Consider the following 13,792-nt stretch of genomic DNA (forward strand, 5'->3'; position numbering starts at 1 on the left):
CTAGATCGATCCTATTACTTCATATCTAGATGTTTACTACCACGCGGGTAAATAAATAAATCTATCTGATAGTATGACCGCTTACTCATTTAGCATTTTCATTTACTCGATGTTTTATTTTTATTATAACTTTCCAGTTACCCTTAGCTTCATATGTCTTATCTTGAAATACCCAGAGTGCGTGTATCGAATTTTTTTTTCTTTCGAGGAAGTAGTTACACCAATCGACATTTGCTCATTGGTGCGCACCGCATCTCACTCTGATATATTTCTTCTCGTGCTCGTTCCTTCACGAAAATCAGCAAAGAAGGAAAGGAAGATGCTAGCGTGCCCTTTTTTACTGCACTCGCTGAAAGGGAAAAGAAAAAAAAGATACGATTAACCCAGAAAAGTGTTGCAAGCGAAATAGTGCGAGACAGGTTTGCCGGACATGAGCAGCGCTACGCGGCGCGTAGTCTACTCAACTCCCCGCGCCCCTGCATACAGCACCCCTTGTGGCATCGGCGCAATTTGGGGACCAGTTTCCGCAGCCGCTTTTCACACCCCCCCATTCTAGCCACCCTAACAACGCCACACAAAGCACTTCTCCACTGTCGACATGTTGGCGATAGCGATGGCACTTGTGGCTTTGTAGAAGGCAGCCTTTGCTTTGGCGAGAGGTGCAAAAAAATGTGTAGCCTCCGAGATGTGTGTTTTAAAACCGAAAACACCAAAAATGCGTCACGAGGTTGCACATCTCGAAGGCCATGCTTTCCGAGCCCGCATGCCATCGTGCGCGGACAAACAAGGAAGGAAAAGCAACCATTACAACGAGGCTGCCGAGTCACTTTGCATTCTCATTTTGGTGCCCCCGGCAATCAGCCTCTTTGAAAAACACTATGCATGTGCGTTAAAACCTGCGGATTGCGCATGAAAAGACCGGTGCACTGACGGGCACTGCTTAACGAGCTAGATCAACGCAATGGAATAACACCGCCTTTTCTTCACCTGCGTACGATGAGGGATCGGAACTTGTTAGAATGAGGCCGAAAAATGATCAATATTTGTTAGGAAAAATGCACTTTCTGGGCTTCGGCATTTCGCAGCGTTCGACATAGCGGATGTTTCGCTGTGCGGGAGTTGGATATACGTGCGCACCAGCCCCATACTTTTGCATGGAAAATTCAAGGGGATTTCTCAACTGTTCGATATAGCCAATAATTCAATATATCCGGGATTGACTATACATTTTTTTTGTAACAACATGTGTTGTTTAAGGGGCCAGAGGCTCCAACTTGTTTTTTACAGCTCACTCATTCATACACAAGGCCACGGCGATCACATTTTGCGAATATCACAGCACTGCCCGCCATGCCAGACGCACAAAAACAACACCCCTCTCGAGCGCCTATCCAGTGCTCTTCACCCGCTGCATGACACAGCATTACGTAGCACTGAGCTGCACACTGCACCTTGGCACTGCAGTTTTGGAAACGCAGTTATTGTGCATCGCATATTGGTCTACTTCGTCAGTGCCGCGCACTGTGCTTCCTCACCACGCTGCCTGCGGGTAAATGGCAGAAGCAACATGCGGCGAAAGCCTCGCTCATTCGTTGGCAGTGTGCCGATGACATAAATCACTGACATGTTACATTGGTGACGTGGGTGTACAGTTGAGCCCACTTATAACGATCCCAGATATAACAATCTATCAGTTATAACGGCCATATTTCGGTGCACTAACGATTTTCCTATGCTACCCATTGAAACTGCGTCCACATATAGTGAACATTTTCAAAGCCTCCTACCTTTACAACGAACACTTCCGACACGGTCGTGGTAAAAATATGGCACATACAAAGCGAAAAGAAAGTTAAAACAGGCCTTTGAAGCATGAGAGAGGCGTGCGCTTGCGCCTGCCTCGCAGCAGTTTACTTGCGACGAAGATATCAACCGCAGCGAGCACCGCACGCAGATTTAGAGCACTGCACGGGCCCGGGCCGTCCCGAAAGCCCGGGCCGTCCGAAGCGTTTTTCGGCGTGCCCGGGCTGGGCTCGGGCGTGAAAGTGCGGGCCCAGCCTGGGCCCGGGCTTGAAGCCGCGGGCCTGAGCCGGGCCCGGGCTTGAGGCTGCGGGCCAGGCTGGACTCGGTAAGTCGGGCCTTTGAGCACACGCGAACGTTATGCATTGCATGGTCTAAGGTATACTGTGCCAAGCTGAAGTGACACGTGCAGAGAGCTGCCTCTTAGTAAAGCTTAGGAATAAAAATAGAAATACGGTTGAAGTACTATTTTTTTTTCACCAGTATAGATTGGCACTGTATATTTTCACTAACGTTTCGTCTGCTGGACCAGACTTTGCCAAAGTAACAAGTACATCGTGGTGGGTTTCCTTATAAACACGCCAGATCACGTATATATATATATATATATATATATATATATATATATATATATATATATATATATATATATATATATACATATATATTAACAGCACTAACAATGGGCCAGATCACGGTTGTTCCCATGGGAGGAATAAAGATTTCGGTCTTTTATTCTAGGTTGACATATACGGTACATTTCATTTATATCCCTTGGTATTACGTGCCAAAACCACGATGTGATTACGAGGCATGCCGTAGTGGCACCGGATTAATTTCAACCACCTTGAGTTCTCTAACGTGCACCTAAAGGTACGTATATAGACGGGTGTTCTTGCATTTCGCTCCCATCAAATTGCGGCTGCCGTGGCCGCAGGAATCGGCCCTAGGACTTAACAGAGAAACAGCTTAACCGCTGAGCTACCACCGCAGGCAAAGCAAGATTTCGATGCATGTACACACCGGATTTTCCATCTGATTGCGCGCTACAAAGCGCACGGCATCCTTAATAATCATCATCAACAACTAATATCCTCTAGCGGGCCCGGGTCAGGTCTGGTAATGAACAAGCGCGCCCTGGCCCGGGCCGGAATTTACGGCCCGGGCCGTAAAATCCGGCCCGTGCAGTGCTCTACACAGATTTCCCACGATGCGAGTGAGGTCACTAACTTTCAAGGCGTTTCTTCAGTGGCAGTGAGGAAAAAAAAAATCCACGCATCTCCATGAAGTGAATCATGACAACTGGGCGAAGCCCTGGGTATCGTATGGGTCAGTAACTGTACGTTACCCGAGCGTTGCCTCATGTAATGTAAATTGAGTGACATAAAGTGGCATAAAGAGTCGACGACAAAGGTAGGTCCTAAGGTCCATAATGTCTACATTGAAGTCACCGACTAGTATTAAGGGGTTTGTGCTTGTAGGTGGTGTACATTGTTCTGTCACAATTACGATTGATGTTCGTCTATTGTAAATCTTTTTTTTTATTCACATACACACATATATGTTTTGATTATGGCAACAATATTCTATATACTGTGACAGCCGACAGTGAGAGTCGACAACAAAGCTAGGTCCTAAGGTCTATAATGTATACGTTGAAGTCGCCAACTAGTATAAAAGGTCTGTGCTTGTAGGTGTTTTATATCGTTTCGTTGCAATTATGATTGATATATATTGTTTTGTCGCAATTATGATTGATATTAGTCTATTGTTAAACCTGACGTTTCAATTTTACACGGTGCTGTGCCGTGAGCACAGCCAACAACGTACAACGGACAAGCCTTGACCCTAAGGTGCTTCGCCCCTAAAAAAGGAAATGGGAGGCAGCATGAAGATTTGCGGTCAGCTTTCGCACGGCAACCTTTCCTGATGCCATTCCCTACATCTACGACCGCCTACGATAAATGTCTTGGAGTGCAAGAAGCCATAAATGCAAGAAGCGATAACGTTTCGTCGCACAAAAGTTCACTGCGACCGTCGACTCGCTGAACAGTACAATTAACGTCCCCTATATCTTCCTTGGCTCGTTTTGTTGTTTGACACAACCTTAATGAAACTAGCAGATAATGAAGCCAAAGAAGGTATAGGGGACTAATTGTATTGCTCTAAGTGTATTGTAGAAATACTACAATAGACTTAAAACAGTACAATTAACATCCCCGATATCTTCCTTGGCTCGTTTCGTTGTTTGACACAACCTTATTGAAAACTAGCAGATAATGAAGCCAAGGAAGGTATAGGGGACTAATTGTACTGTTCTAAGTGTATTGTAGAATTACTACAATAGACTTAAAACAGTACAATTAACATCCCCTATACCTTCCTTGTCTCATTTTGTTGTTTGACACAACCTTAATAAAAACTAGCAGATAATGAAGCCAAGGAAGGTATAGGGGACGTTAATTGTACTGTTACAAGTGTACTGTAGAATTACTACAATAGACTTAAAACAGAACAATTAACGTCCCCTATATCTTCCTTGGCTCGTTTTGTTGTTTGACACAACCTTAATGAAAATTAGCAGACAATGAAGCCAAGGAAGGCTTAGGGGACGTTAATTGTACTGTTCCAAGTGTATTGTGGAATTACAATAGACTTAAAACAGTACAATTAATGTCCCCTATATCTTCCTTGGCTCGTTTTGTTGTTTGACACAACCTTAATAAAAACTAGCAGATAATGAAGCCAAGGAAGGTTTAGGGGACATTAATTGTACTGTTCCAAGTGTATTGTAGAATTACTACAATAGACTTAAAACAGAACATTTAACGTCCCCTATACCTTCCTTGTCTCATTTTGTTGTTTGACACAACCTTAATAAAAACTAGCAGATAATGAAGCCAAGGAAGGTTTAGGGGACATTAATTGTACTGTTCCAAGTGTATTGTGGAATTACAATAGACTTAAAACAGTACAATTAATGTCCCCTATATCTTCCTTGGCTCGTTTTGTTGTTTGACACAACCTTAATAAAAACTAGCAGATAATGAAGCCAAGGAAGGTTTAGGAGACTAATTGTACTGTTACAAGTGTACTGTAGAATTACTACAATAGACTTAAAACAGAACATTTAACGTCCCCTATATCTTCCTTGGCTCGTTTTGTTGTTTGACACAACCTTAATGAAAATTAGCAGACAATGAAGCCAAGGAAGGTATAGGAGACTAATTGTACTGTTCTAAGTGTATTGTAGAATTACTACAATAGACTTAAAACAGTATAATTAACATCCCCTATACTTTCCTTGTCTCATTTTGTTGTTTGACACAACCTTATTAAAAACTAGCAGATAATGAAGCCAAGGAAGGTTTAGGGGACATTAATTGTACTGTTACAAGTGTACTGTAGAATTACTACAATAGACTTGAAACAGTACAATTAACGTCCCCTATATCTTCCTTGGCTCGTTTTGTTGTTTGACACAACCTTAATGAAAATTAGCAGACAATGAAGCCAAGGAAGGTATAGGAGACTAATTGTACTGTTACAAGTATACTGTAGAATTACTACAATAGACTTAAAACAGAACAATTAACGTCCCCTATATCTTCCTTGGCTCGTTTTGTTGTTTGACACAAACTTAATGAAAATTAGGAGACAATGAAGCCAAGGAAGGTATAGGAGACTAATTGTACTGTTACAAGTGTACTGTAGAATTACTACAATAGACTTAAAACAGTACAATTAACGTCCCCTATATCTTCCTTGGCTCGTTTTGTTGTTTGACACAAACTTAATGAAAATTAGCAGACAATGAAGCCAAGGAAGGTATAGGAGACTAATTGTACTGTTACAAGTGTACTGTAGAATTACTACAATAGACTTGAAACAGTACAATTAACGTCCCCTATATCTTCCTTGGCTCGTTTTGTTGTTTGACACAACCTTAATGAAAATTAGCAGACAATGAAGCCAAGGAAGGTATAGGAGACTAATTGTACTGTTACAAGTATACTGTAGAATTACTACAATAGACTTAAAACAGAACAATTAACGTCCCCTATATCTCCCTTGGCTCGTTTTGTTGTTTGACACAAACTTAATGAAAATTAGGAGACAATGAAGCCAAGGAAGGTATAGGAGACTAATTGTACTGTTACAAGTGTACTGTAGAATTACTACAATAGACTTAAAACAGTACAATTAACGTCCCCTATATCTTCCTTGGCTCGTTTTGTTGTTTGACACAAACTTAATGAAAATTAGCAGACAATGAAGCCAAGGAAGGTATAGGAGACTAATTGTACTGTTACAAGTGTACTGTAGAATTACTACAATAGACTTAAAACAGTACAATTAACGTCCCCTATATCTTCCTTGGCTCGTTTTGTTGTTTGACACAAACTTAATAAAAACTAGCAGATAATGAAGCCAAGGAAGGTATAGGAGACTAATTGTACTGTTACAAGTATACTGTAGAATTACTACAATAGACTTAAAACAGAACAATTAACGTCCCCTATATCTTCCTTGGCTCGTTTTGTTGTTTGACACAAACTTAATGAAAATTAGGAGACAATGAAGCCAAGGAAGGTATAGGAGACTCATTGTACTGTTACAAGTGTAGTGTAGAATTACTACAATAGACTTAAAACAGAACAATTAACGTCCCCTATATCTTCCTTGGCTCGTTTTGTTGTTTGACACAAACTTAATGAAAATTAGGAGACAATGAAGCCAAGGAAGGTATAGGAGACTCATTCTACTGTTACAAGTGTAGTGTAGAATTACTACAATAGACTTAAAACAGAACAATTAACGTCCCCTATATCTTCCTTGGCTCGTTTTGTTGTTTGACACAAACTTAATAAAAACTAGCAGATAATGAAGCCAAGGAAGGTATAGGAGACTAATTGCACTGTTACAAGTATACTGTAGAATTACTACAATAGACTTAAAACAGTACAATTAACGTCCCCTATATCTTTCTTGGCTCGTTTTGTTGTTTGACACAACCTTAATGAAAATTAGCAGACAATGAAGCCAAGGAAGGTATAGGAGACTAATTGTACTGTTACAAGTATACTGTAGAATTACTACAATAGACTTAAAACAGTACAATTAACGTCCCCTATATCTTCCTTGGCTCGTTTTGTTGTTTGACACAAACTTAATAAAAACTAGCAGATAATGAAGCCAAGGAAGGTATAGGAGACTAATTGTACTGTTACAAGTATACTGTAGAATTACTACAATAGACTTAAAACAGTACAATTAACGTCCCCTATATCTTCCTTGGCTCGTTTTGTTGTTTGACACAAACTTAATGAAAATTAGGAGACAATGAAGCCAAGGAAGGTATAGGAGACTCATTGTACTGTTACAAGTGTACTGTAGAATTACTACAATAGACTTAAAACAGTACAATTAACGTCCCCTATATCTTCCTTGGCTCGTTTTGTTGTTTGACACAACCTTAATGAAAATTAGCAGACAATGAAGCCAAGGAAGGTATAGGAGACTAATTGTACTGTTACAAGTATACTGTAGAATTACTACAATAGACTTAAAACAGAACAATTAACGTCCCCTATATCTTCCTTGGCTCGTTTTGTTGTTTGACACAACCTTAATAAAAACTAGCAGATAATGAAGCCAAGGAATGTATAGGAGACTAATTGTACTGTTACAAGTGTACTGTAGAATTACTACAATAGACTTAAAACAGAACAATTAACGTCCCCTATATCTTCCTTGGCTCGTTTTGTTGTTTGACACAAACTTAATGAAAATTAGGAGACAATGAAGCCAAGGAAGGTATAGAAGACTCATTGTACTGTTACAAGTGTACTGTAGAATTACTACAATAGACTTAAAGCAGAACAATTAACGTCCCCTATATCTTCCTTGGCTCGTTTTGTTGTTTGACACAACCTTAATGAAAATTAGCAGACAATGAAGCCAAGGAAGGTATAGGAGACTAATTGTACTGTTACAAGTATACTGTAGAATTACTACAATAGACTTAAAACAGAACAATTAACGTCCCCTATATCTTCCTTGGCTCGTTTTGTTGTTTGACACAAACTTAATGAAAATTAGGAGACAATGAAGCCAAGGAAGGTATAGGAGACTAATTGTACTGTTACAAGTATACTGTAGAATTACTACAATAGACTTAAAACAGAACAATTAACGTCCCCTATATCTTCCTTGGCTCGTTTTGTTGTTTGACACAAACTTAATAAAAACTACCAGATAATGAAGCCAAGGAAGGTATAGGAGACTAATTGTACTGTTACAAGTATACTGTAGAATTACTACAATAGACTTAAAACAGTACAATTAACGTCCCCTATATCTTCCTTGGCTCGTTTTGTTGTTTGACACAACCTTAATGAAAATTAGCAGACAATGAAGCCAAGGAAGGTATAGGAGACTAATTGTACTGTTACAAGTATACTGTAGAATTACTACAATAGACTTAAAACAGAACAATTAACGTCCCCTATATCTTCCTTGGCTCGTTTTGTTGTTTGACACAAACTTAATAAAAACTAGCAGATAATGAAGCCAAGGAAGGTATAGGAGACTAATTGTACTGTTACAAGTATACTGTAGAATTACTACAATAGACTTAAAACAGTACAATTAACGTCCCCTATATCTTCCTTGGCTCGTTTTGTTGTTTGACACAACCTTAATGAAAATTAGCAGACAATGAAGCCAAGGAAGGTATAGGAGACTAATTGTACTGTTACAAGTATACTGTAGAATTACTACAATAGACTTAAAACAGAACAATTAACGTCCCCTATATCTTCCTTGGCTCGTTTTGTTGTTTGACACAAACTTAATAAAAACTAGCAGATAATGAAGCCAAGGAAGGTATAGGAGACTAATTGTACTGTTACAAGTATACTGTAGAATTACTACAATAGACTTAAAACAGTACAATTAACGTCCCCTATATCTTCCTTGGCTCGTTTTGTTGTTTGACACAACCTTAATGAAAATTAGCAGACAATGAAGCCAAGGAAGGTATAGGAGACTAATTGTACTGTTACAAGTATACTGTAGAATTACTACAATAGACTTAAAACAGAACAATTAACGTCCCCTATATCTTCCTTGGCTCGTTTTGTTGTTTGACACAACCTTAATAAAAACTAGCAGATAATGAAGCCAAGGAATGTATAGGAGACTAATTGTACTGTTACAAGTGTACTGTAGAATTACTACAATAGACTTAAAACAGTACAATTAACGTCCCCTATATCTTCCTTGGCTCGTTTTGTTGTTTGACACAAACTTAATGAAAATTAGGAGACAATGAAGCCAAGGAAGGTATAGGAGACTCATTGTACTGTTACAAGTGTACTGTAGAATTACTACAATAGACTTAAAGCAGAACAATTAACGTCCCCTATATCTTCCTTGGCTCGTTTTGTTGTTTGACACAACCTTAATGAAAATTAGCAGACAATGAAGCCAAGGAAGGTATAGGAGACTAATTGTACTGTTACAAGTATACTGTAGAATTACTACAATAGACTTAAAACAGTACAATTAACGTCCCCTATATCTTCCTTGGCTCGTTTTGTTGTTTGACACAACCTTAATGAAAATTAGCAGACAATGAAGCCAAGGAAGGTATAGGAGACTAATTGTATTGTTACAAGTATACTGTAGAATTACTACAATAGACTTAAAACAGAACAATTAACGTCCCCTATATCTTCCTTGGCTCGTTTTGTTGTTTGACACAAACTTAATAAAAACTAGCAGATAATGAAGCCAAGGAAGGTATAGGAGACTAATTGTACTGTTACAAGTATACTGTAGAATTACTACAATAGACTTAAAACAGTACAATTAACGTCCCCTATATCTTCCTTGGCTCGTTTTGTTGTTTGACACAACCTTAATGAAAATTAGCAGAAAATGAAGCCAAGCAAGGTATAGGAGACTCATTGTACTGTTACAAGTGTACTGTAGCATTACTACAATAGACTTAAAACAGAACAATTAACGTCCCCTATATCTTCCTTGGCTCGTTTTGTTGTTTGACACAAACTTAATAAAAACTAGCAGATAATGAAGCCAAGGAAGGTATAGGAGACTAAGTGCACTGTTACAAGTATACTGTAGAATTACTACAATAGACTTAAAACAGTACAATTAACGTCCCCTATATCTTCCTTGGCTCGTTTTGTTTTTTGACACAACCTTAATGAAAATTAGCAGACAATGAAGCCAAGGAAGGTATAGGAGACTAATTGTACTGTTACAAGTATACTGTAGAATTACTACAATAGACTTAAAACAGTACAATTAACGTCCCCTATATCTTCCTTGGCTCGTTTTGTTGTTTGACACAAACTTAAAAAAAAACTAGCAGATAATGAAGCCAAGGAATGTATAGGAGACTAATTGTACTGTTACAAGTATACTGTAGAATTACTACAATAGACTTAAAACAGTACAATTAACGTCCCCTATATCTTCCTTGGCTCGTTTTGTTGTTTGACACAACCTTAATGAAAATTAGCAGACAATGAAGCCAAGGAAGGTATAGGAGACTAATTGTACTGTTACAAGTATACTGTAGAATTACTACAATAGACTTAAAACAGAACAATTAACGTCCCCTATATCTTCCTTGGCTCGTTTTGTTGTTTGACACAAACTTAATAAAAACTAGCAGATAATGAAGCCAAGGAAGGTATAGGAGACTAATTGTACTGTTACAAGTATACTGTAGAATTATTACAATAGACTTAAAACAGTACAATTAACGTCCCCTATATCTTCCTTGGCTCGTTTTGTTGTTTGACACAAACTTAATGAAAATTAGGAGACAATGAAGCCAAGGAAGGTATAGGAGACTCATTGTACTGTTACAAGTGTATTGTAGAATTACTACAATAGACTTAAAACAGTACAATTAACGTCCCCTATATCTTTCTTGTCTCATTTTGTTGCTTGACACAACCTTAATAAAAACTAGCAGATAATGAAGCCAAGGAAGGTATAGGAGACTAATTGTACTGTTACAAGTGTACTGTAGAATTACTACAATAGACTTAAAACAGTACAATTAACGTCCCCTATATCTTCCTTGGCTCGTTTTGTTGTTTGACACAAACTTAATGAAAATTAGGAGACAATGAAGCCAAGGAAGGTATAGGAGACTCATTGTACTGTTACAAGTGTATTGTAGAATTACTACAATAGACTTAAAACAGTACAATTAACGTCCCCTATATCTTTCTTGTCTCATTTTGTTGCTTGACACAACCTTAATAAAAACTAGCAGATAATGAAGCCAAGGAAGGTATAGGGGACTAATTGTACTGTTCTAAGTGTATTGTAGAATTACTACAATAGACTTAAAACTGTACAAGTAACATCCCCTATACCTTCCTTGTCTCGTTTTGTTGTTTCACACAAACTTAATGAAAATTAGGAGACAATGAAGCCAAGGAAGGTATAGGAGACTCATTGTACTGTTACAAGTGTATTGTAGAATTACTACAATAGACTTAAAACAGTACAATTAACGTCCCCTATATCTTTCTTGTCTCATTTTGTTGTTTGACACAAACTTAATAAAAACTACCAGATAATGAAGCCAAGGAAGGTATAGGGGACTAATTGTACTGTTCTAAGTGTATTGTAGAATTACTACAATAGACTTAAAACTGTACAAGTAACATCCCCTATACCTTCCTTGTCTCGTTTTGTTGTTTCACACAAACTTAATGAAAACTAGCAGATAATGAAGCCAAGGAAGGTATAGGGGACTAATTGTACTGTTCTAAGTGTATTGTAGAATTACTACAATAGACTTAAAACAGTAAAATTAACGTCCCTTTTACCTTCCTTGGCTTCATTAAGGTTGTGTGAAACAACGAAACGAGCCTTCGAAATCCCCCCCCTTCATGTATAGCGAGGGTCTTGTCCCTGCAGACTTGATGCCTTCAGGTAGTATGCGAGGGCTTATTGGTCAGCTGTCCGCTCGTTAAAGGATCATATGCTACGTGACACCAGCTGGCAAAGAAACACACTTACCGTCATGGCTACGAGTGGCACTCACTAACACACCCAGGTTTGCATGCCCATAAATACCCAATAAAGTGGACGGTGGGACAACCGCTGCCACAGCTGAACTGGTAGAGCATCAGGCATGTTATCCGAAAATAGCAGGTTCAGTCCCTGACGGCAACAAGCTGTCTTTTCATCCATTTTACTTTCTTTACAGCTATATCACAATTACTACAATACACTAAAAACAGTACAATTATTGTCTCGTATACCTTCCTTGGCTTTATTATCTGCTGGTTTTCATTAGGGTTGTGTTACACTTTATGTAGAGAGCTTAAATGGCAAAGAAACACACTTACCGTCATGGCTACGAGTGGCACTCGCTAACACTCCCAGGTTTGCATGCCCATAAATACCCGATAAAGTGGACGGGGGTCTACAAATTATCCCAAAGGATAGAATAACAGAGAGCTGAGCTAGTTGGTACGTATTCATTCTAAAAAGAGACAGGGCGTGCAAACACGGACACAAGAAAGAGATCAGGACACCATTGTGGTGTCCTGATCTCTTTCTTGTGTCCGTGTTTGCACGCCCTGTCTCTTTTTAGAATGAATCCCAAAGGACTTGCTCTTTTGGCTCAATGCGTTTGTACAAAAATCGTCAAAACTGTTTCAGGGTCCCTTTAAAGGTCTAATAACATGACCCAGCCCAACAGAGCTATGTGTGGGGGGAGATGGAGCCCCAACACACCAAACACCTGAAGTAAAAGATGTTGCGGCCTCCCAGAAATTGCAACATGCAAAGCCTACAGTGTAATGGCCGCTCCTTTCTATAGCAGCAGCTTATGCATAGGACACGACATAATTAGCATCTCTCACTAGCAGAAAAGTACACTACAGCATATAAAGTCATTCAGTGTACAAGAGCCAGCAAAGGAATTGGTACTAATGCTGCTTGCCTTGTATGAACAGTCAAAAGGTAACTACTCAAGAAAAAAAAATCTGTTATGTTATACTGCCTAGTACAGTTGCCAGCTGATTTTCCGGACAAAGACAGGACTGTAAATATGAGGCAATGAAGCAGCCCAAAAAGATAAGCCCTCTATGCTAAACAAAAAAAATTAATGCCTGCACAGTGGGGAATTTGTTTACAGTATTATTTCTTTAGAATAAACATCTACATCAAAATTTTGATTATAGCTGCATTTTGCATTTTTTTATTGGAGAATTTTCCCGCATGTGTTGTCATCAACAAATAAAATAGAAAAAAAGAATGCTGGCCAGCTAGCGTGATGTGATTGACATCATTAGACAGCAGTGCGCAAGTGACAACAATTTTTTTCAATCCAGCATACACTACTTCAAAACCAATCATGATAAAGAGGCCTACCTTTTGTTTTGGGGCAACACGTGCAAACACTCGTATGTGGGGCAGCATTCTCTTCAGAAAGCTATTGGCTGTTGCAGTCAGGTAGGCCAAGCCCTGGACACAGCCATGAAAGAAGGCTCAATGAGCTACTGAATGCACTCCCTGTAGACATGTGCACTTTCTGTAGGAGCTCCTTGTTGATCTAATTGGTTCATATTGCAAGGCAAGACAGAGAGTTTTGTTTAAGCAACTACCAGGGGTGAAAAGAGTACCTCACGAATAACCAAAGCACAGCTGGTCAGTCAACATAATAATTTTGGGTCATTACTTACTGGGAGATGGCACACTAAAACCTTGTTAATTCATATTTCACGCCACCACTAAAAGTGCTTAAGTTAACCAAATTTTGAATAATTGAGGATAGCATAAAAAGAAAGAAAAACAAATGCCTATTTTACAAACACACATTTATTTAAAGAATGAATCCAGTTCTACTTTTGCATCCTCTCGTGACTTCCTTCACAAAGCAACCACCACTGCTGCCACCTCCACATACCTACTGGCAACAGATCATCCA

The 13,792-nt window shown here is 38.9% G+C and overlaps 1 protein-coding gene across 1 annotated transcript in view; it reads right to left on the reverse strand.

The window, feature by feature from the left end:
• Window positions 1-13,792, reverse strand: part of LOC119389803 (endoplasmic reticulum transmembrane helix translocase) — a 554,079-nt gene that overhangs the window by 102,405 nt on the left and 437,882 nt on the right. The window contains exon 17 of the mRNA XM_037657194.1: window positions 13,237-13,329. Coding sequence (XP_037513122.1) covers window positions 13,237-13,329 — 93 coding nt within the window. The remainder of the gene's footprint in view (window positions 1-13,236; window positions 13,330-13,792) is intronic.

Source organism: Rhipicephalus sanguineus, chromosome 1 (genome assembly GCF_013339695.2).
Source record: "Rhipicephalus sanguineus isolate Rsan-2018 chromosome 1, BIME_Rsan_1.4, whole genome shotgun sequence".
Lineage (NCBI taxonomy): Eukaryota > Metazoa > Arthropoda > Arachnida > Ixodida > Ixodidae > Rhipicephalus > Rhipicephalus sanguineus.